The following is a 24,697-nucleotide window of genomic DNA, read 5'->3' on the forward strand; positions in this document are numbered from 1 at the left end:
TTATCAGTTTTTGGTTTTGTATTTATTTATCGTTTGATGCAGGATCTCATAGTCAAGCTGGCTTCAAACTCACTATATAACTTGAAATGGCCTCCAACCAAATTCTTTTGTTGGTTTTTGAGACAGGGCCTGTCCTGGAACTCACTATGTAGACCAGGCTGGCCTAGAACTCACAGAGATCTGCCTGCCTCTGTCTCCTTAGATCTGGGATTAAAGGTGTGCACCATCATGACTAACTACTATGCATTTGTTTTTGCTGTAATCAGGTGGAGTAGATGGGCACGTTACACAGTGAACACGTGCTCCTGCAGTGCTGCCCTGCCATGGGTCCTCTCTGCTAGCTTCTGAAACAGTCTAGTGTTGTCTGTGCACACATAAGCAACACTTCTATGCTGTGTGCATATGAACATTTTAAAGTGTAATATAATAAAGTCATGTGCTGGAGTCTATTCTCGTTCATTTTTATGCTTACTTGATAGTCATCTCCTGGTCACCTAGAAAGTATATTAAGCCTTTAACCAGCACATTTATTGGGAGTTATAATATTCTTCTCGTTGTGACCCTAAGGAGATTCTGTGTATCAGTCCCATTAAATGTAAGAATTTTCGGGACACCGAATGAATGGCAGATTTCTCAGTAAGCCGTGCAGCTAAATGGTGTCATCTCGACTGGAAACCTAATTACAGTAGCTGTGACAAAGAAATGAGAGGTCAAATTAAGTATAAAAAGGTGGGACTGGGAACACATTAAGAAAATGGTATACAGGAACAGGAGCACATGTGTATTTATTTCTTGATGAGTCAAGACAGCAGCCTTAGTAGAACAGGTGTGGGTGGGGGCTCTGAAAACGAAACAGGCCAAATAAATTTTTTTTTTTTTCGAGACAGGGTTTCTCTGTGTAGCTTTGGAGGAAAAAATTATTTTTTGGATGGTGGTGGCACACACCTTTAATTCCAGCACTCGGGAGTCAGAGGCAGGCAGATCTCTGTGAGTTTGAGGCCAGCCTGGTCTACAAGACCTGTTCCAGGAGTAGAGAGAAACCCTGTCTCAAAAACAAGCAACCAAACAAAAACCAAAAACAACAGGAACAAAGCCTCTTAAGATGTATTTATTGATTGTTTTATATATGTATACATGTTAAAAATAAAATACACTTACTTTAAATTTATGCATATTTTTATATATTTCATTCTGATAATGAATTTTGTCTGTTTTAGTAGAAACTCATTGATAAAACCAGAGAAATGCCCTGTAATTGAGATATTTAGGTAAATCTAGGTCTTCTGAAGATCATTTTGTTTTACTGTCCAGCCCTTACCCAGAGATTGCTTCTGATTATTTTAATGTTGTTAAAACAGAACCTTGAGAAAGTTTATTTTAAAGAAATGATATGGAAACTAATTAGACATTAATTCTATCTATTGCAAAGTGTGAGGATTGGCTCAGGATGCTGGTTGTGGGAATGGAGACTTTAGGATACAAAGGCATTTCACAGCAGATTAGTCTAGGCTGGGGTGATACCTCAGTGTGTCAAAGCATGTGAGGACCTGAGTTCAAATCCCCAGCATACACACAAAGTCGTTTGAGCATGACCGCAGGTGCCTGCAACCCAGTGTTGGCAGAGAAAAGTGGACTCTGGAAGCTTGGAGGATATCCTGAGTCACTGAGAGACCCTGACTAAAGGAGCTAGGGGCGAGTGCTCAAGGAAGAGCCCAGGGTCATGTGTGCAGCACAAAGTAGGCTAGCCTGGGTTGGTGAGAGAGTGGGAGAAGGGATGGCGTAGGCTGGATGAGGGGCAGGAGCTCTGTGCATGCTGCTGCTTTGGCCTGACTCTGTTTGCCTTCTTCAACCAGCTGAAACCTCCCCTGACTGCAGTGTCTCCTGTAGCCCTCACTGTCTTCCACAGCTAAGACTCTTAGGTTCCGGGACAGATTGCTGCTGTTGTTTCCAGTCCCCTTCATTGTGAAATCCTCAGCGTGACATTAGAGGGTCAGTCCAGGGACCGTTAACGTTACTTCTCCTTGAATTGCCTCCAAGTCCATTTCTCTTCTAAATAGGAGGCATGAGCTTCTTCCATAGTTAAAAACTAATAAAAATGCCATTGTAGAATAAAATATCAACTTTGAATTCTTGTATGCTGATTGTATCTTATTTGAAATTCAAGCTGCAGACCGCAAAGAAATAAGGAAAATGGGTGTTTGATAATCGCCAGCCAGAAATGAGAATTAGAGTAGATAAGGATTTCCTGTGACGGTGATTTGTCCACTGTGAGAGGAGGCGGCTCTTAGGAGCTCTTGGGCTTATTAGCAGATGGGAATGGTGACTCTGTTACACACACACAGAGAGCACCCATGCACGCGCACACACACACGCACACACACACATACACACATACACAGAGGCTCACATAAATAGTAATGGAAAGTAAGGAGGTTTTTTGTTTTTAAGGAAAGAGTGATAGATGGTGATCCCTGGTGTAACAAGGAATGCACCTTTTGTTTTTCCGTGAGAATCAGTGCTTCCAGAAGTCGAGTCGTGTGTACTAAATGCTTTTTTTCTTGGTGTGAGCACTGAGTAGGTAAACTCCTGAGTCCAGGATCATTTGGGCTGGAACTAATATGCTTCGAATCACTCGGGTGTTTGATGCCTGCACATGACTCTGCTCACCTCTCTCCAAGGGCTACAACCAATTCTGTGTACTAGAAGAAGCGTCCAAAGCAAGCGAAGTCTTGGAGAATCTGACTCAAGGAAAGATGTGCTTAGTTCCTGGCAAAACAAGAAAATTGTCATTCAAATTTGTTGCAAAAACTGAAGATGTGGGAAAGAAAATTGAGGTTAGTTATAAATTTGCTCAAATACAATTTCACTGACAAAAGCAGTATGTTTATGTTAAAAATTTAAATAATATGGTAGTTTAGTAGCTTTCCTTCCATATGCTTTATCAACATATTTGTGCTTTAAAATTATTCAATTAAAGAATTGAGCCCCATGGATGTAGAATGAATCCTTCCTAGCATGCACAAGGTCCTGGATTCAATCCCCAGCCTGATAGACAATAGGAATATACTCTATATGTTCCTATATATTATATACACAATACTCTAGTCCTAGCTTTTTTTCACTCAGTAGTGTAATTAGACATTGTCTACATAAGACCAATCTCATTTTTTAATGAGTAAAATATCAGTTAAAGAGTTTTCAACAATTTGTATTATATAATACAACAAATTTATATAATAGGACCTAATTTAGAATTTATCTTTTGTTTGTTTGAGACAGCGTTACTCTGTGTATAGTTTATCTTTTTAATGTTCAAACATTGCTGCTTGCATCTATCTAGAGACAATGAAGATAACTATTTTAGCAGGTTGACATAGTATCAGCAGCTGTGTGATGAAAATGATAACCTTGTGTTATGTATCCTCTGGAGCCAGCTGCATCTGCTCCAGTTAGGAGACTCATTCCTATCCACTATACCCGGGAGGGGCACAAAAGCATAATCCAAGAATAATACTGTGGTCTTGAAGAAACTGAGGTCACAAGACTCTTCTCTAGTTTTCCCACAAACACTAAGAATTCCCCTACCACAACTCCATTCTTGGACTATGTTCTGACACTTATAACTGTATTTTATTTTTTACTTGGTATCTGAGGAAACCTATCATTATAATTAATAGTCTTATGTTGAGTCCTTTTGGTAATGCATTTATTTGAAAGTGATATTCAGCTAATAAAACATTTCATTACTAATGCTATAAGTACTTTAAGCAGAAATGCTTGTGGATTAGACACTAGGTCGTGAATGTGTCAGCAGTACTTCCTTATTTCCGTCCGTGTCCACCAACGATCGTCTGTCTGTCAAGTGCTGGCAGCATGTCTACACATCCACACATCACATCTGTCCATCTACGCATCATAGCTATAATAACACCTATATACCACATCTGTACATATCTTTACATTACTTGGATGTCCCAGGTATAATGAGCACCTGCCCAGAGTGAGAGGGTTCTGTTCTTTCCCATCCTGCACGTGGCGAGGTGAACGTAGGCGTGATGGTCCTCACTGTGATGTCGTTGACAGGGGACGATGATCAGCAGGCATGTGATTGGACTTCTGGTTCATCTTCCTTGTACAGATTACCTCTGTGGATCTGGTTCTGGGCAGTGAGTCAGGCCGGTGTGTGGTTTTGAGCTGGCAGGGAGGAGGAGGAGATGCTGCGTCCGCCCAGGAAGCCCTGCAGGCTGCAAGGTCTTTCAAAAGACGACCAAAACTTCCTGACAATGAGGTTCACTGGGACAGCATCATAATCCAGGCAAGCACAATGTAAGTGTGCTTTGAAAACACATCGGAGATCGTCTTATTTCCTTTAAATGCTGCCCTGAATTACTTCACTTCTTTAAGTTGATTACTGAGCTGTTTCTTTTCAAAGGATCATTTCGAGAGTCCCAAACATTTCTGTACACCTGCGACATGAGCCTCCTGCCCTAATGAATGAGATGTATTGTTTGGTTGTAACTGTTCAATCCCATGAAAAGTCCCAGATCAGGGATGTGAAGCTCACTGCTGGCTTAAAGCCAGGTAAGCATTCAATTTTTAATTTGGTCAGCGTCAGTATATTATGTTGGTGCAAAAGTCACTGGATTTTTTTTTTGCATTGTTGAAATTTGCCATTTGATATTTGAATTATTAATAATGTGGCTATATTATACATGGTTTTAATATGGGTTTCTCCCTTTATGTCTTTTTGATAATTACTTATTACTTGCTATTTATTTTATATTTCTGTTATACTATGGAAATTGTGTTGCACAAAGAACAAATTTGAATAATTTTCTTTGAAAGAAATTTTTGGTTGCATAAAGTTTTACTTATTTGGGAGTAGGTTATATGCACCATAGCATACATGTGGAGGTCAAAGGACAACTTGTGGGCATTGATTCTCTCCTTCAGTCATGTGTGTTTGGGTGATTAAGCTCAGGTTATCGGGACTGGCAACATGTGCTTTTACTTGCTGACCCATTGAGCAGTTTTCTTACACAAGTTAAAAACGGATAATAAAGCATTGGCAACAGCTTGCAACATCAGCAAGACTTTCGACTGTAAATGGAGACTGCTCTATCGTTTCCTAGCCAGACCCGAATAATCACACAGAAACTATATTAATTACAACACTGGCCAGTGGCTCAGGTGTATTTCTACCTAGCTCTTACACTTTAACCCATTTCTATTAGTCTGTGTATTGCCACGTGGCCATAGCATTACCTCATTTTCTACATGTCTTATTTCCTTGGCGGCTGACTGGCGTCTCACTTGACTCCGCCTTCTTTTTCTCTATCTCTGCTTGTATTTCCTGCCTGACTTTACTCTGCTAAGCAATTGGCTGAAATAACTTTATTCATTAACCAATAAAAGCAACACGTGTACAGAAGGACTTCCCACATCATTTGACCTTTGAACAAACAATGTGGTGGTTGTTCAAGGAGTTTTGGAAAGTCCTTGAAGATGCGGAGCGCAGTGACCATTTGAGGGCAGTCGTCAGAGCTGATCTTTCAGATCTATACAAGAAGTTGCCAAGGAACTCACCCTGCTCTGTTCTGTGATGGTCAGCATCTGAGGCAAGAGGAAGAGGTGGAAAATGCCATAAGTACATACCTCCATGAGCTGACTGAAAAGGAAGAAGGAATCATTTCAACTGTTGCTCTCATATTTTGTACAATAGCAAACTGTTTTTCTGACCCAATGGTGAGGTGACAGCTGGCAATGACCAGCTCAGAGAAGGGTTAAGAGGCAGCTCCAAAGCACTTTGCGAAGACAGACTTGTACCAAAAAGCTCACCAAACAGCACCAATAAGGTCGCCGTCTGCTGTCCTGCTGCTAGTTTGACTCATGGCGGCTTTCTGTGCCCCGGTGAAGCTGTCAATAGGAGAAGCATGCGCAGCAGATCAGTGAGGTGCGCTGAGAAGGCGCGGCGCCTGTAGCCGGCACTGCACACCGAAAAGCACCCCTTTCTCTGCAACACTGACCGCATTGTACAGCTGGTGCTTCTGACACGGAATGAACTGGACTGTGAAATGCTGCCCCATCCACCATGCCTACCTGGCCTCTTGCCAACTGACTTCCCTTCTTTAAGTATCGCTACAACTTTTTGCCGGGAAAACACTTCCGCAGCCAGCAGGGTGCAAATGATTGCCAGGATTCTGTTCAGTCCCAAAGCATAGATTTTTTTATACTATAAGAATAAAACTTCTTTCTCATTGGCAAAAATGCATTGATTGTAATAGTTCCAACTTTGATTCATAAAGATGAATTACAGAGAGATAAAATGCACTGTGAGACCATAGTTCCCTTCGCACCAGCATAGTAACAAGACAGGATATTTGTTTAAAAGATGGTACAATATAGTGCGCTTCGTATAGTAGTCATTGTTACAATAACGTCCTAAAACACCACTGTATCAACCGTCATAGGGCAGGATGCCAACCTAACTCAGAAAACTCACGTGACTCTTCATGGAGCAGAGCTGTGTGATGAGTCCTACCCCGCCTTACTCACGGACATTCCTGTGGGAGACTTACATCCCGGGGAGCAGGTGAGCATGCTCAGCAGAGCCCGGAGAGGATGCCGGTGGGTCTGGAGTTCCTAGAGGAGCATCGCAGATCCCTGGAACAGTGGCCACTAGCCCACATCTCTCACGCATTTTCATATTTAAGTATGTAAAATGTCATAGTTTCTATGCAGGGTTTTAGAACAAGCAACCCTCCTGTGGATTGTTGCTGGTGAAATCACTGGTGTCTGTAGCTGCAAGAACTTCTCAGTCAATTTCTGTTTTCTGGGAAGTCGACAGAGAGAGTAAAAGAGGTGGAGGATCGCGTCCTGAGAGTTGGCTCAGGGTTCTTGGTGGCTGGTGGCCGTTTTCATCAGTCACATCAGCCACACTGTAACAACCTGTGTAAAGATGTAACTAGGAGTCTCTAAATGGGAACCTTGTCTTCTCCGTAACACTAAATTACAGTGCTTACTGTGTTGCAGCTGGAAAAAACAGTGTATGTTCGCTGTGGAACAGTGGGCTCCAGAATGTTCCTTGTGTATGTTTCTTACCTGATTAATACAACTGTTGAAGGAAAAGAAATTGTTTGCAAGTGTCACAAGGTATTTTTTTATGATCACTTTTCATGTATGAAGTACTTCCATTTTGTGTTATTTTAATATCTTTTTAATCTTGGCAGTAACATGTCACCTTATAGATCCCCCTTTCAGCCCAGCAGAAGCAAAAGCCTGGGAATTGGAGGTTATTATAGTGTGGGTTTTGTAGAGGTTGTGGGCCATGAGCTGTTTATAAGTTATTGGAAAAAAAAATGGTTGTTGAAAGGGTGAGCAATGCTTCCTAGTTAAGAACAAGGCCAGTAATACTGTCAGGAACTTCACATAGCCTGGTGTGAGCAGAGCCTCTTAGACAGAACTTAGGAAATGGGCTGCCAATCTCCACGCTGGTTTTTTTTTTTTTTTGAGATAGGTTTTCCCTGTGTAGCCCTGGCTTTCCTAGAACTTACTATGTAGATCAGACTGGCTTAAACTTGGAGAGACCTGCCTGCCTCTGCCTGCCGAGTGCTGGTAGTAAAGGCGTGTACCATCATGCCAAGCTTGCACTATCTCATTTAATTCTCAATACCTCTGGATATTAGGAAACTAAGCCCTGGGGTCTAGGTTTAGTGTGACTTTCCTAAAGTCACATGACAAACATCTGTCTGACATTACAGCCTGAACTTCTAAGCAACACAACCTTCTTCCATTTCCGTTTGTGTATTTTACACGTGTGTGTATGCTCGTGTACATACGTGCATGCCGTAGTGCGTAATGAAGGTTGGGGAACAATTATGGGAATTGGTTCTCTCCTGCTGTGTGGGTTTCAGGAACTGAACTCAGCTTTCCAGACTTGGAAACAAGCATCTTTATCCTTGGAGCCATCCCACTGGCCTAACATGATCTTCTGAAAAGATTTCTCACCAGTGTGTTGGGCTGTTTGTTTTCAAAGGTAGAAAAACGCCGTGGCTTCTCAAACAGTCTTTAGAGGGGAGATCCAGCTGTCAGGTTAGAGTCGAGCTCCGTGATCAGACGTTCACCTTTGTCATTCCCATTGTAGCCATGTGACTTCCATCTTAAAACTTAGACATAGTAGATTGGATGGCTATGAGCTTACATTATATACACATGGCAATTATATCAGTGTCTGTAACATTACTCTGAGATTATTTCAGTTATTTTGAGCCAAAGTAAGGTAAAGAATTTGCATGAGAAGAGGGTGCAGATTCTGGACTTGGCCACATTTGTGACATTGGGCAAGTCCCTTTATCTTCTTAACATGTGGCTCGTCCTGTGTAGAGCGGTAGTGATGCCTGCCCTGCCTTCTTCACTCCATCCTGAGATGAGGAATGCAGAAGGAAGCGCTTTACCGGGTGACAGCAGGTGACTTACTAGACAGAGCAGGTCGCTGTGTAGGTTTCTACAAATGCTGTCTAGGAAAAGGCCCTTGCTTCTTAATGTGTAACTTAGACTTTGTATGCGTTCTAACTTTAAAACTTCACGTTAAGAGATATTAAAAAGCCATCGAATAAGTGCCTGCTGTTGTCTTGCAGGATGAAACTGTAACCATAGAAACCGTCTTTCCATTTGATGTTGCAGTCAGATTCGTCTCCACAAAGGTATGCTCCTTGGGGGCATCCTGGGACTCACGTCAGTTAGAGAGTTGGAAGGGAAACGTGGAGTGGGTTAGAGCAATCGCTGACTTTTTGTCTTGCTTGGTGGCAGTTTGAGCACCTGGAAAGAGTCTATGCGGACATCCCCTTCCTGCTGATGACGGATGTTTTAAGTGCCTCACCCTGGGCCCTCACAATTGTGTCCAGTGAGCTGCAGCTTGCTCCATCTATGACTGCAATGGATCATCTGGAGTCCCAAGTGGATAAAGGTGAAACTTTGCATCATTCTCCCATAAGGGGCAGAGGTTGCCTGTGTTGGTGTGTGTGTGTGTGTGTCTGTCTGTCTGTCTGTAAGTTAGCAGTATAATAGTTAATTTTTGCCCAGACTTTTGAAGAGGTTAACAGTTTTGTCCAAAGCCTGCTCATCTCTTTTCCTACATGTTGCTCCTCTGCTTGCTCCTTGTGACTCATGAGCTTAGACTTTATGATCCTCCTGTGCAGTGATTCCTACTTCATCTTCACACCCACAGCACTGGCCACGCTTCTGTTGTAACAGCCCGCGACACTGCCATTATCCAGGGCTAAGTATGGCTCCTTTAGAGTCAGAGCCATGGCCTTTTCTTTATATTGTCCATGTCTTTATATTGTGATGTCATTTAATGAGTGTAGGCTAAATTGAGGGATGATTTCTAGTTGGAACCTCTCTGGTGTGTCAGTGACCATGAAGTTAGTATGGTCTTAAAGTTCTGGAGGTCAGAAATCCTAGAAACAGTGTGTTGGTGTGGGGAGTTACTGCTCAGATGCCAGGGAGACTCTGGCTAGTGGCCTCTCCCAACTCCTAGGGGCCACCTGCATTTTGCCTCATGCTCCTTCCTTATTCATAACCAACAGTGTAGCACTTCTTTGCCATAAATTTACCACATTGGTATTTGTTAATAGACATCATGATTATTTTGGTTAACTTAGGATTTAGGGAGAACCTCTGTAGCCTGTGTTATCAATATCCCAGGTTTTTGTAAAAGCCACCACCAAAGGCTTGAACCCATGCATTTCTAAAAATGTATCAGGCTATATTACTGTTACTCTTTAGGTTTACTTGAAACAACTTAAGAAATAAACGAACCCTTTTTCTTTCTCACTGGGGACTATTCTACAATCAGATAGCCATTCATGTAGTACAGCCTGTTTCATTGGACAGCCATAAACTACCAAGCGGGTGAGGAGGGCTGTTGTTGTTTCATAGTTGGTCACAGATTTGTTAAAGTTGTGTTAACTAGACTCTTGTCAACCACTTGCATTTAAAGACTGACGTTGTGGCTGTGAAGGTAGAGACTGGGGTTGGTTAGATGTTTAACGTCAAGATATTTGCTGTGATTTTGGTAATAGGACACCTTCTCGTACAGAGGTGAGCACACCCAGGGAACAGTGGAGGACGGTGACTGCGGGTGTTTGAGCAAGAGTTTAGTAGTGAGGAAAGAAGAGTAACCATGTGGATAGTACCACAGTAACAAAGGTTTTTTCTTACCTCAAAATGTTTTTCTTTCTTTCTTTTTTTTTTTTTTTTGCAGAGGAAAGTAGGTATTTATTTAGTGGGTTATGGAGGGGTAAGGGAAAAGGGGAGAAGGGGAGATGGGGGAAGAGGAGAGAGAGAGAGAGAGGAAGTGGGGGAAGGAACCATGGCAGCTACCTCTTTGGGAAATAAACGGAAAGGAAGGGAGGGGCTTGGGCTGCAGGCAGGAAGGAAGATATCTGCCTGCCTCAGTCCTTACTTTTTTTTTTAAAGCCATAATTTGGAAAAAGGAAACTAATAACCATAGCATATCATTTTTTCTTCAAGTTATCTGTCTTCATTACTTTTCAGTAGGACTTTGTTGTTGATATATGGATGCCCCGTTAGTGGTAGTGGTGTGTGTGTGTGTGTGTATACTCATCTATGTACACATGCAAAAACCAGAAGAGGATGTCAGGTGTCCTTTATAGCTACACCTTATTCCCTTGAGATAAGGTGTCTCGCTGTACCCGTAACTAGACTGGCAGCCACCAAGTACCAGTGATAACTCCTTTTTCCCCCTCCCCTCGATACTGGGGTTACAGGTGCATGTTCACCGATACCCAGTGTTTTGGAGGCGCAGGAGATATGAACTCTTACACAGCTATGTCCCCAACTGCCTCCCACTGGTTTTCACTATAAAGAATATAGATAGATTAGTCCAAATACTGGACTTTTTATGACCTAGAAAATGTCACATGGCAATTCTGAGCTCTGGTGTCTGTATTTCTAAAACGGTTAGTGTGTAAGATAAGGATACTGCTTTGCTGTCTGCCTGGGGTGAAATCTCATAGATGAGTCATGGCGTAGGCTGTAAGGGTTCTGTCTTGCAGTCGTCCTACAGACAGGAGAGAGCGCCAGTGAGTGCTTCTGTCTTCGCTGCCCGTCTGCCAGGAATGTGGAAGGTGGAGTGGCAACCGGACATTACATTATCTCCTGGAAGAGGTAAATCCACATCGGCCCCTCTCTCCCCTCCTGTGTCTGCTCTGATGTCTTTTCTGTTTGTCATCACCCTTCATCACGCTGACGTGCAGGGTAGAAGCTGCGGCCATACGTGTGATTACCATGTTAAATCACAGATGAGGAAGATAAATCCAGCTTTGTTTGTCATGATTCCTGACCGAAATGCCAATAAAATTTTAGTCACACTAAATCTGAGCCACAGAAAGCACTAGGTGAAGCGCCCTCATTTGCAGTCAGTGAGATTGTTTACATAAAAACTCAAGAGGGGTTGCCAGCAAGATGGTTCAGCAGCTAAAATTGCTTGCTGCCAAGCCTGACATCCTGAGTTTGATCCCCAGAACCCACGTGGTGGGAAGAGAGAACCAGCTCCCACAAGTCGTCCTCTGACCTCTACACGCATGCCATGGCACACACGTGCCCATATACATGTGTGTCTATGTATACACTTAAACGTATACAAAATAGTTTTTTACAGAGAGAGTTCGAAGGATTAAGGATTAAGCAAGGTTACTGTATAAATGTTAGTATACAACGCTCAGTGGCATTTCTGTTGGTCAGAAAAAGGCTCTTACCAGTGCACGGGAGGAAGGGTCATTTGGGGCTAGAGAGATGGATGACTCAGGGGGTAAGAGCACTTTTTACTCAGACCTGGGTTCAAGTCCTAGCGCCCACATATCATTATTCTTATGTTATATCAAATGCAAAACAAAGCAAGAAAGTGCCCACAGATTGTTCCTGGTCTTGTTTGCAGTGCTGGATGGACTCGTGGCCTAGCATGTGCTAAGCAGGCGCTGTCCTCCAGCTCCCACCCACAGCCCTTCCCGCAGCTCTCCTTGAAGACGCTCGCTCTGGGGTCTGACGACAGGACTGTAGGCCATTGTTAGCAGCTCGGAAACAAATACTGATGAGGTTATTTATGTTGTAGGAGTTAAGCACCACTGAAAGGCAGTTTTTCTCCCATGCTGCTGTCTGTCTGTGGGGTCACCTGGTTCCTGCGCCTTGCTGGCTTTGCTCTGTAGTGGGTCCCACATGTCAACTGCTCTGCGTCTCCATACAAGGGGATCTTAGAGATTTCCCGGGGAGTTCTGCAGCCTGCTCTGTAGTTACCACCCAAGCCCTAACACAAAGGAAACATTGAACAGTCTTGTTTTATTACTTTATCTCAGTAAATCTTAGAGTACTTACTGTACTTTTTACTGATAGTAGAATGTTCGGATTCTTTGTTTCTACTGTGTTCTTATGATGAGTTAACCATGCCCTTTGAAAGTGGTCTGGGGCCCATCTCAGCATCCCTCAAGAGAAGAGGGGTCTGTATCACAGTGTAAATCTGCAGTACTTTTGCCCTGCAAAAACTCCTGCTCCAGACGCAGCGTGCTTCCCTGACAGCCAGGCAGAGCTCCTGTCTTGGCTCCCAGTGGGAACACATGGCCGCCCTGGTTATACTCTCTGCTTACTAAACATTCACAACAAAAGTTGGGTTCAGAAAGCTCCTTTGCACAAAATTCAATTGATGGAGCTTGGAAAATGGATAGGTTTTCTATTAAAGCTAGTTGGTAAAAACAGACCTGTATCTGGTTGTCGAGTGTTTGGAAGTGTGAGTTCAATGCTGCCCTTTGTGCCGCAGGGCCTCGGGCATGGACAGCATCCCAGTGATCAGCACCATCATCACGCTGCCGCACGTGATCGTTGAGAACATCCCTCTCCACGTGAACGCAGGTGACGGGTTTCAGATGTTACTTGATAAGGGGCTTTTCAGAGCTTGGTGTTTTCACAGTGTGTTGTGTAGATGGCTAACATCTATAAGCTGTACATGAGAACGCTCCACGGTCCTACCCAATTATTGTCAGGCAAATCCCACCTATCATTTCATCTGAAGTGCTTTAGTATGGCTGCAAACATGGCTTTTGGTGGACCTAATTGTTTCATTATTACGACTTAAAATGATCAATGGATTCTTTGTGTAGGAGGGTGGTTGAGGCAGGATCTCACTATATAGCCCTGGATGGCCTTGTACTCGCTCTGTAGACCAGGCTGGCCTCAAACTCACAAAGATCCTTGCCCCTGCCTGGTGGGTGCTGGGATGAAAGGCTGTGCCACCATGCCCAGCCTATGCCCTTAAGCTCACTAGATTCTGATGTTTAGACTGTGGTTGGCTGAATGTTCCTCAGCTTATTTTAAGGACTTTACATTGCAGTTAATGGATAAATCTGAGTCTCCATCTAAATCTCTAGTAGGCTCTGTCCTGTCTCCCGTATCCTTCCCTCTCTCCTCACCCCCACCCCACCCCACCGTCTCTCCTAATTCCAGCTTTCCCTCCCCCTCCCCCTCTTCCTGTTTATTTATTGAAGAACCCAGGTCATTGGTAGAATCTCTAACAGATTGTATGATATCATTTTTAACCATTTCCCTGTCTCTGTAAATTGACAGTCATCTGACCTGGTCAGATTCAGGGCTAGAGTTCTGTTAGAATGCGTCACAGTTAATGTTCCCTTTAATGGGCACATAGCCAGCCCCTCGCCTTTAACATCCGATCTCATATGGTCCAGGCACATAGTTTTTTTCAGATTTCCAACCTGCCTCCCTCTGTTGCTCTTCCTTGGTCTTTTTAAGATAAGATGATATGTAGTTCAGGCTAGTCTCAGACTCCCTGTATAGCCAAGGCTGGCCTCTCCCTTCCAAGTGCTTGGCTTACAGGTGTGCACCACTCAGTGCCTGGCTCGTTTCTCATCTCTTGGTTGCATACTTCTGTCAAGAGAAATTTTTCTTTACCAGCTGCTATCGTGTCTATAATGGTTTTAAAAGTAGCTTACAGTGCTTGCCTCCTGCCGTGCCGCCTCCCGCAGTGCTTGCCCGAGCAGAGCTGCATGTGACTGGAACAGGGCAGACGGCTTTAGCATAGCCTCCGCAAGGATGGTCGCAAGTTCATGAAACATTCCAGTTTTGCAAGTCGGTAAAAACTAGTCTGCAGAACTCCAGGAAACAGAGCATCTGCATGAGGGGATGAATGTTTTGCTTCTCTCTGTAAAATACAGTGCTGGCTTTTTTAGTGTAGGAACTTGATTGATATTTTGAGAGAAGTTTTGCAGATTTGTAATGTTATTTGTAAATTCCGCTTCTGTAAACAGGCTCTCTTTCTGTGTCAGGCATTTTCAGACTTCCTTCCTTCTCAGCCTGTCCTATCAGCATCCAAATAAAAGATCTCGTACTAGCAAAGCCATAACTCGATAACACTGTGTCCCCGCAGTATGATCCCACGAGTGATGAGTTCTGTCTAACCGAGAACCGTGCCTCTCTCTCTAGACTTGCCCTCATTTGGACGCGTCAGAGAGTCGCTACCTGTCAGGTATCACTTACAGAATAAGACAGACTTGGTTCAAGATGTGGAAATTTCTGTGGAGCCCAGTGATGCCTTCATGTTCTCAGGTCTCAAACAGGTACGGGTTACCTTTGCGGGAGCTGCTTGTGTGACCACAGAAGTGTGACCAAGAAACTGGAAGCTGGGGTTTGTGTTTTGATAGTAGTAAATTTTTAGGCCTTTTTAAAGATTAAGTTTAACTAACTTCCTGCAGGGGTGGGTTTCCCTTTCACATCTTCAAGATCAGACAGATGGGATCTTTCTCCTTATAAAGCACAGTTGTCTGATCACTGGGCTCTATTATAGCAACACATTAGAATTCCCAGGAACCGTGAACCTCCTCTTTATTTGTCTCATGTCTTGGTTGAGGCCTGGAGCACAGCCATCCTGAGGTTAAGCCTGCCTTTCTGAAGAGCTGTACGGGTTTTGATCTTGCATGGAATTTACTTTGCTATGTTTGGAAACAATTTTTGCCTGTTCAACCTTTCTTCATTGTTCAGTCAAATCAGTTGGAAAAGTTTATCAGCTTTTGCAATGAATCAGTACAACACTCGGTCAAAAACATGTTCCAGAGAAGAGTGTGAATGTTAGCAGACACCCCATGTTTGTCAGTGAACACCTTTATTAGTGATAGTAACAATATAGGAACAAACGTGTCTTCATGCACAAGTGTCTACCCTGAACAAGTCAACCAGTTAGCTCTGCATATTCAGAATTCTGAGTTTGTTGTTACATACACAGTGGAGGGCTAGAGAGATGGCTCAAAGGTTAAGAGCACTGGCTGCTGGCTGCTCTTCCAGAGGTCCTGAGTTTAATTCCCAGCAACCACATGGTGGCTCACACCATCTGTAATGAGATCTGGTGCCCTCTTCTGTCGTTGGACTTACTGCATGCAGGCATACATGCAGGCAGAACACTATACATAGTAAAAATAAATATTTTAAAAAAATACACAGTAGAATTATGTATGGATTAAGCAATACAGCTGTGCACCGTTATAAATTTATGGCATAAAATATTACATATCTTAGCTTTTGTGCATCAGAAGCCCGTGCTGTGGCCTCTGGCACATTGTGTGCACATGCACACTTGTTTCTCATTTGCACATGAGTAAGCTGTTTCCAGGTATTGACTTACAAAACTTCATAAGTTTATATATTTCTAAAGTAAAAAACATTTTTTGTTATGCTTATGTATTTATTGTGTGTCTAGGCACCACATGTACTTGTGCACCAGGGTGTGCCTGTGGAGGTCAGAGGAGTTGGTTCTCTCCTTCACCATGTGGGACCTGGAGACTGGGCTCAGGTCATCAGACTTGGCAGCAAGTGCCTTCACCTGCTGAGCCATCTTGCTGCCTCTCAAGTATTAGCAGAATTCCAACACCCCTCAAGCTGTTCACCTTAACACACAGTATAAAATCCCCAATAATGCAGTGTAAAATCTCAAAAAGAAAATAACCCAAACCAAATTGTTTGTATTTTGTTGAAAGATACTATAAAGAGATACTTTTTCACAATATTTTTTGAGGATTAAGATATTCCTGGTCTAAGACACAAAATGATAGCGTGCAGAAGTTGCCCTTCAGGCTGTGGTAGACACCGAGCAGTGCCGCCTGTGTCGTCCACCGTATTGTACACTGTATTGTATACTGTGTCGTACACCGTGTCCTACACTGCACACAGTACGTCTCCCGTCTGCCTGTCGTCCTGTCCACTTGCTCAGCCGTACGTCTTAGAAGATGGCTGGAAGAGAGCATGCACGCGTCACCAGGAGGATTCGCCCATCATAGATAACTGAGTACATGCCTACTCATAGAGCAAGCTGTGTGTGACTGTTTCTCTCTGGCTTTCTGCAACTAGATTCGATTACGTATTCTGCCTGGCACCAAACAGGAGATGCTGTATAATTTCTACCCTCTGATGGCGGGGTATCAGCAGCTACCATCGCTCAACATCAACTTGCTTAGATTTCCCAGCTTCACCAACCAGCTGCTCCGGCGTTTTATACCGACCAGCATCTTTGTGAAGGTGAGGCTTGGCTGTTTCCCGCCTTTTAACGTTGGCCTCTTAGAATTTCACTTTCTTCCTGTTGATGGGCTCACAAACACGTGCCGCCATGCCTGCTTTCCTCCCATGGCTTCTGGGGGTCAGACGCATATCCTCATGCTGCAGAGCAAGCGCCTAACCCACTGAGCATCTCTGCTCTGTGATGTCTGTGTTCTTAGCACTGAAGTCTGTGCTGTCATGGTTTACATTTTATTGTCAGCAGCCTTAGAAAGGGAAAGGATGGATGGGTGGGTGGATGGGTGCGTGGATGGATGGGTGGATGGATGGGTGGATGGGTGGGTGGGTGGGTGGATGGATGGATGGGTGGGTGGGTGGGTGGATGGGTGGGTGGATGGGTGGGTGGATGGATGATGGATGGAAGGGTGGATGAATGGATGGCTGTGCGGATGGATGGGTGGATGGGTAGATAGGTGGATGGATGGTGGGTGGATGGATGGATAGATGGTAGGTAGATAATAGATAGATAGATGGTAGGTATGTAGATAGGTAGGTAGATGCATGTGTCTATGCATGCATACTTTGAAGTTCGTGTAAGTCACATTTTTCTTAATTAGGAGATTAGAAGATCTTGAATCCCCCAAAAGAGCTTTCTGTAAGTTCAGATCTTGAGCCATAGGAGGGCCTGAGCCTGCATGGTGGGCGGGCATGGTAAGTAGCTCCCGTTTTACAGGCAGCTGTGAGGATCTGTGGGTGCGAGAGCAAGGGTTAGGAGAGACAGACCGACTGGAGCGGACCTGCAGGGGGAAGCACATGGCAGCTGGTGTTCAGCTTTGTAAGACTTAGAGAAATCTCAAGATGCTTTCGGTAGTAGAACCCCTCTGTTAACATTTCATAATTCCATTTTGTTGTCCTGGTGTAAAGCCACAGGGGCGACTCCTGGATGACACCTCTGTTGCTGCTGCATGACGCCCAGGACCAGCCCTCGGCGCTCTGACAGAGGATCCAAGACAGTGCCTGGGAGACCATTGTGACTTGTAGCTTTGATCATGGTGGAAGTGAAGCTTGCCTATTTTTTAATGGATATACCAGCTATTCAGAGAAAGTCATGCTTAAGGTATTAAGAAAATCATCATCTCATATCGTTTAACTAATAAAATTTGAAGTCTGTCAGTGTGATATGAGAGGACGCCAGGTCATTGCTACCGTTAGAAGTCATGTCGTGGTCAGCACGATGTCTCCACGGGAGGTGACTTGGCTGTCCAGCATCAGTGGAAACAGATACCCAGCTGTGATTGGACAGAGGAGCTGCATCACACCTGGCTCTGCTGGAGACAACCCATCCCATAAATTCCCTGTGTGCTTAGCACGGCCCCTCAGCGAGCATTGCAGGTCTGAGTGGTGTACAGACCTCCAGGGCTTTCGGTTGCTGTTTTGTTTTATTCCAGACAGGGTTTCTCTATGTAGCCCTGGCTGTCCGGGAACGCGCTGGCTCTGTGGCTGTGGAAAGGTGCCAGTTTTTTACTTACCATCAGGGAGTTTCGAGCTATTCTCTCATGTTCATCGTTTATAAAACAGGTTTATATTCTTGAAAGTACCTGATTATAAGTATCATTCCTAAACTAAGTTTTTGAGAATGACTCAAGGTCACATTGAGTTCTCAGTCACTTTACATAATTTCATAAGTGCTATTTAAAATATCTTTAAATTCATGTAAATGAGAAAATTATATGGTGAACATTTGCTTTGTAACATATTTTAATTTAAAACTAATTTCTTGGAAAACTTTATTATGTAGACTGGGCATATTGTAAAAAGGAAATAGTGATGTAAATAAATACGCTCTCTTTCACATCTGCTTGTAGATAGTTTGATTTCAGCTGTGGGAAACAGCCTTTACCAAGAACACGCCGTGAGGGCCCTGGGAAGCACGGTCAGGAGCCTTCTCTGCGCTCTAGGACTTGCTCTGCTAACCCTGCTCGGGCAGGGGAAGGCTGTATGGGAGACATGAGTTCCTCATGTCACGGGTTTTCAGATAGAGGCCATCGGTGTGGCTCTGCATGGACTGCGACCAGATCTCTCCTGTGTCACTTGCTGGTCAGGTGACTGCGTCTGTGTACCGAGTTTTCTGGACGAGGGGCTGATGAGGCCTGTCCCACAGGCTTCCTGTGAGGATGTAGCTGGACGCTGCCAGAGCCAAGGTTCACGCTTAGCTGGCCTGACCCTCTCACTTCATGTCTGTGGACTTGTCATGCGTTGTACATAGTGCAGTGTGTAAATGAGATACATGTATATGCACATGCATACCTAATATAAGCATGTTTACTAAAGTACACCCTCTTAGTCCCTGTCTTGTATCCTAGTGTTTTCTCTTGATTAGTCACTGTAACCTGTCAGGTTGATCCCATGACCTCTGGTGAGTTAAGTGGAAATTTCCAGATGGGGGCGTTTAAGGTCCCCGTGGACTCTACAGTGCTTGAATGCAATGCACAAACAATAAAGTCCCATCACGCACTGACACTGATGTTTTCAGGTGTAAGCTGCGTGCTTGTAAGACAAGTCACTCATGAGCTTAACTTTGACATTAGTGTGAGTTACTTAATTGTGTTTGCTTTACTAAATAAAAAGTCTTTTTTTTTTTTTTTTTTTTTTGGTTTTCGAGACACGGTTTCTCTGTAGCTTTGGAGCCTATCCTGGAACTAGCTCTTGTAGACCAGGCTGGCCTTGAACTCATAGAGAGCCACCTGGCTCTGCCTCTGCTGCAGTTAAAGGCAAGCGCCACCACCGCCCAACTATAAACAAGTCTTGTTTTTAAATTTTCCATACAGCTAGTAATGCAGAATTGTAGCCAAGAATTCTCCCATATCGTAAATTTTGTGTCTATATTCTATTGGCCTGTTTTGAAACTGATATTTTTTTCCTTTTTTTTGGGGGGGGGGGCGTTCAAGACACAGTCTCGCGCTCTCTGTAGCCCTGGCCGTTGTGGAAATCCCTTTGTCCCTTTGTAAACTCAGGATGGCCTTGAACTCAGATCCGCCTCCTTGGTTTCCCTAGTGCCGGGATTAAAATGCCTCTACTGCCCCTATTTTCAGCTTTTTTGTTTGTTTTGAAACTGAAATTTTTTTATTGAAAAACCTTAAAATCGTGAGTATCTTGGGCTCAAAAATCAAACTGTCATAACGGTGTGAGATCTGTCGTTTCACCGTCTTTCCTCCCCCTTTCTTCACCTGGGACACCTGCCCCTCGTGAACACGTCTGCCTCCTGGCTCGTCCTGTGTTACTTTCACTTCCAGAACTGCTGTTTGCCCGCGCACACCACCGTGGTGGTTTTTAACCACGACAGCATCAGTCCAGATGCTGCTGTTAGCACCAGGGCCCTAGCCAGAGGTTACCACCTGTGATCCTAAAGGAGCAGCTGGTAGCTTTGATCCCTCAGCTCCTGTTACCTATACCATCTTGGCCCCCTTATCCTCGAATTCTCAGAATGAAAGTATTTTAAAGAGCACGACCGCTCTGGTGAGGTCTGAAATGTCCCTGTGTTATCGGAAGGGAAGAGTTTTGCTTTGTTTTGAGGTAGTCACTTTTTCATGTTCCCTCCACCAAGAGTAGCGTTCCTTCCTGCCAGCACCCTTCAGAACAATGACTTTGGGTTCTGAGCTGTAATTTCCACATTAGCATCGCAGTGGAAGAGCTGCTGCTTCCAAAGCTAAAGCAAAGGCCAAAAAAAAAAAAAAGAGCAGCTGGAAGTTTTAAACTCCACCCGGTGCCGATCCATCGGTCCATGCCATCTGTCTTACAGTTGCTGTGATCAAACACCATGACCAAAGTGACTTGGGGAGGAAAAGGTTTTTTGACTTACATAGCCTAAAACCTAGTTCACTGAGGGAAGCCATGGCAGGAACTCAAATTGGGTGGCTACCTGGGGGCAGGAGCTGATGCAGAGGCCATGGAGGGGTGCTGCTTACTGGCTTTCCTGCTCTGGCTTGCTCATCTTGCTTGCTTAGAGAACCCAGGACCATTAGCCCAAGGTGGCCCCACTCATAATGGGCTGGGCCCTCCCCCATCAATTGTTAATTAAGAAAATGCCCTCCAGGCTTGGCTGTAGCGTCTGTATGAGTCATTTTCTCACTTGAGATTCCCCTCTTCCAAGCTGACAGCCAGCATATGGTCCCAGCAAATACCTTTCTATAGCTGTCTCTTGACCTCAGAACCCCGAAAAAGCACCCTCTGGTCCGATTCTTAATTTATAAACGACTTAGTGATGGATGGGTTATATTATTTAATGAATAGATTGTAATGACTATAATTTTCAAGAAACAGTTATCTATACCATTAATGACTGGAGACTTCCAAACAAATACCCGTTGTCAAATACAAATGCAGGCTTTATCTTATTCGGTCAGCTTATCCCTGGCATGTGGCTCCCGCCTGTGGGGCCTCATGCTCTCCATCCTGTGTGAGGGTGCTGACTGAGAACCACAGCCCTGGGCAGGAGGAGCAGCAGAGCAAGTTTTACTGTTACACTCCGCTTTATTGTTACAGTACTCTGAAGTAGCCTTTTACTTAAAGATGAACCACGTTTTTGGAATTTTCTAGAGTGAGTTCTTTGGTGCTTCGTAGCCATCCGACTCTCAGCAAACCTCCGCCCTCAGATGTTTATAGAGAGCGCCATAAATACAAAGTCCCACTTTTCTGAATGACAAAGAAATCTTAGTTATATTCAGTTTCTGCTCAAAGATCGCATTAATGAATGATTTTCCTTTCCATTCAGTTTACTTGAGCCAAGTACAAAAGCCAGGTAGCACAAGGCTTTATTGTCCCCACTTTCTGAAGCACATTTTTTACCTGAGGGAAAGATTAAGTCACAACTGCCAAGTGGGCCTGCACCTCAGGTCTTTGTGCCATGCAAACCATACCCTGAGAAATGCTTAAGTTTTCTTGTCTGAGCATTTGGCAGAATGCAAAAGTCAAAGATGTCTTGTGTTCAGAGGACTCCCTCACCCACCATGTTTCAGATGACAGCCACCCTTGGTAGGCTCCTTGAAACGCCCTAAAGTCGGGCGGGAGGGATAGTTCAGTAGTTAAGGGCACTGGCTGCTCTTCCAAAGGATCCTTCCTGGGGTCCCAGCGCGAATATGGGAGCCCACAGCCATATGTAATTCCGGTGTCAGGGGATCTGATGCCCTCTTGTGGCGTCTTCCTGAAACTACAGGAAGAACAGCTGTACACAAAAAAATTAAAATCTAAAATATTGCTAAAGTTGTGTATTTTGCCAAGTGGTAATTGCTAAGACTGAGTGCTACAGTGTTCCAGGTGGGGTGTGTTTCTCTCAGCCCCCCCCCCAAATACCTGCCATTGTAGGCGGGTACCTCACTCAATGTGGTGTACGGCTTTGTTTTAAAGACAGGGTCTCACCTGTGACTCTGGTTGTCTTGGAACTCACTTCAAAGCCTAGGCTGAACCTTCCTGGGTTCCATGCTTTGTACTCCTGCCCAATCCTAAATTGTTTGGAGTTAAATATGTCTCTGATGATCAATGCACCATGCGTTCTGAGTTGAAAACCAGCCTTAAGACTGTGGTAGTAGCCAGGCGGTGGTGACAAACATCTTTGATCCCAGTACTTGGGAGGCACAGGCAGGTGAATTTCTGTGAGTTCAAGGCTAGCCTGGTCTACAGAGTGAATTCCACAACAGCCAAGACTACACAGAGAAACCCTGTCTTGAACCAGAAAAACAAACAAAAAAAATACCGTGGTAGCAAATTTGTATCCCTACATCAATTCTAAATGTTCATTGTGGGTTCCCTATGAGCCACTTCCTGTGCTGATTCCTAAGCTATGGGAGACTTAAGACCAGTGGCTAGTCAGAGAAACTTCCAGGTAACATAATTCCAGGTAAGTACTTCCAAAAATTAGGGCACTTCTATTGTCCACAACTTGAGAGGCAGAGGCAGGAGGATTACCACTAGTTTGAGGTTAGCCTGTTCTACATAGGGCACTCCAGACAGAGGGGCTACACAGTGAGGCCTTGTTGGAAAAACAGACTAAAAACCCTAGTTGGGATGAGATTGTAAAATCTGGAAGATTCTGTGGAGTGTTAAAGATAAGGAGGGCACGGGGGGGGGGGCACGCTGTGAAACTCTTCGGATTCCTTTTGGGGCTGAGCTAGAAGATTTCCATAATAAAAACAAAAGGGAGGAAGGAAACCCAGGGGGAGCCTGAGGGCCAGGTGGGAGGCAGGGCTCTTCAAGGAGTGACAGGGAAGTTGTTTTAGCCCTCGTGTTCATAAAGAATTATTCCATGTTTTCGTTATACGAGAATGCATCTCCATCATCCACAGACAGATGATAGCGGGCGAGCCGCGGTTCGGAGCACACAGAAAGACTTGTAGAATAAACAGAGCAAGGAGAACGTTCCAGGTGATGAAAAGGAATGCTGGCATCCCCTCCTGGCAGCACCGAGGTCTGCGAGGGCTTCCAACAGAGGCTGGTCCGCCCAGAGTAAAGCCAGTGTTTCCTCCTCCGCAGATTCCGGTTCCCTGATAAGGCCGCTGGGCAGGCAGATGAAACTCACTTAAAACCCAGAGCTCTGGCAGCGGCCCTCACCTCCCAGCTCCGGAGCTGCAGGGGAAGGCTCATTTCTGGATTTGCGTCGTGATTTGTCTGGTTAGCAGTAACAAATGAGCTTGTATTTGGAAACCGATCTGATCTCTGGCGATAACGGCAGTGAAAGGACTAAATCCGCGTGCCCGCCCTAACCGGAAGAAAAGCCAAGACGTCCACCGTTGAGGGGAAACACCCAGTGATTGAAGCTCAGGGTGGGAAAGGTGTTACCATAGCTGGCTTGGTGTTTTTATTTTCTGATTATTTTTTAATCAGATAGCTGATGGTGTGTCGTGTGTTTGAGATCTAAACTCTGTAGTAGTTTCGACTGGCCTGGAACTTGCCGCATAGCTCCAAGATCTGCCTCCACCTGGCTAGTGCTGGGTTTAGAGGCGTGAGCCACAGCTGTTGGTGCTGGGGATAAAGGTATGAGCCATAGCTGTTGGTGATGGGGATACAGGCATGAGCCATAGCTGTTGGTGATGGGGATACAGGCATGAGCCATAGCTGTTGGTGATGGGGATACAGGCATGAGCCATAGCTGGGGATAATGAGCCAAGTTGACAATGTTGCAAGTGAGAGAAGCTGGAGACCATTGGATGGCCAGACTACATTTATCTTATTCCCTTCGGATTGCTGTCATTTTATTTTAATTCTTTGTAAGTTTTTCTAAACACACAAGATACTTTCCTTGTCGTCAGCTTCAGCCGTTAATATGGTACTATTTACTGTGCCTTATGGTTAAATCATGTCACCTATAAATAAATACGACCATGTATTATTATATTATTAAATTTATTGATTTTAATTTATTAATTTAACGAACATATTAAATCATGTCACCTGTAAATACTTAAATATAACCATGTGTTATGTTATATTAAATTGGTTACTCCTAACAAATTTATCAGTAATTCCTTGAAATTGTCTAATGCACAATACATATGCAGTTTTTCCTGATTGACTAAGGACTGATATTATAGCTGGCTTTTGTGAATCAAGATATTTAATTCAGTCATACTTAACTGTGCCTGACACTCCACTTAAGTTAGTCTTTTGTATTCCTTATTGTGGGCTTGATCATCCCCTGGTCCTGGACGCTAATAGCATCAATCCAGTTGAAGAAATGGAGTCCCTTGTAGAACACCCAACATTGTAGATTTGGCCGCTTCTCCAGATACATTTTATGTAGCTGGTTTCTTTTCTTTTTTTTTTTTAAATTTTTTAAAGATTTGTTTATTTATTATGTATACAGTATTCTGTCTGCAGGTCGGAAGAGGGCACCAGATCTCATTACAGATGGTTGTGAGCCACCATGTAGTTGCCATGAATAGAACTCAGGACCTTTGGAAGAGCAGCCAGTGCTCTTAACCTCTGAGCCATCTCTCCAGCCTTGTAGCTGGTTTCTTTACCTCCAGTATTCCCAGTTGACTGGGAAAGAGAGCAAGAAGTTGGTGAGTCTAAAATGGTTAGTAAACTCCTGTAATCCTGGCACTTGGCAAGTGGAGGCAAGAATCTAAGACATAGCCAA

The 24,697-nt window shown here is 44.2% G+C and overlaps 1 protein-coding gene across 2 annotated transcripts in view; it reads left to right on the forward strand.

The window, feature by feature from the left end:
* Trappc11 (trafficking protein particle complex subunit 11) overlaps positions 1-18,420 on the forward strand; it is a 39,012-nt gene extending 20,592 nt beyond the window's left edge. The window contains exons 19-30 of one of the 2 annotated variants that reach the window (XM_050147269.1): positions 2,679-2,834; positions 4,139-4,326; positions 4,433-4,581; positions 6,471-6,592; positions 7,033-7,152; positions 8,637-8,702; positions 8,809-8,965; positions 11,079-11,190; positions 12,833-12,924; positions 14,509-14,642; positions 16,423-16,590; positions 17,491-18,420. In XM_050147269.1, coding sequence (XP_050003226.1) covers positions 2,679-2,834; positions 4,139-4,326; positions 4,433-4,581; positions 6,471-6,592; positions 7,033-7,152; positions 8,637-8,702; positions 8,809-8,965; positions 11,079-11,190; positions 12,833-12,924; positions 14,509-14,642; positions 16,423-16,590; positions 17,491-17,535 — 1,509 coding nt within the window. In that variant the 3' untranslated portion in view covers positions 17,536-18,420. The remainder of the gene's footprint in view (positions 1-2,678; positions 2,835-4,138; positions 4,327-4,432; positions 4,582-6,470; positions 6,593-7,032; positions 7,153-8,636; positions 8,703-8,808; positions 8,966-11,078; positions 11,191-12,832; positions 12,925-14,508; positions 14,643-16,422; positions 16,591-17,490) is intronic. The other variant, XM_050147270.1, reaches the window with a different exon arrangement.
* The last annotated feature ends 6,277 nt before the right edge of the window (positions 18,421-24,697 follow it).

Source organism: Alexandromys fortis, unplaced genomic scaffold, assembly GCF_014885135.2.
Source record: "Alexandromys fortis isolate MF-2015 unplaced genomic scaffold, M_Fortis_MF-2015_v1.1 scaffold_32, whole genome shotgun sequence".
Lineage (NCBI taxonomy): Eukaryota > Metazoa > Chordata > Mammalia > Rodentia > Cricetidae > Alexandromys > Alexandromys fortis.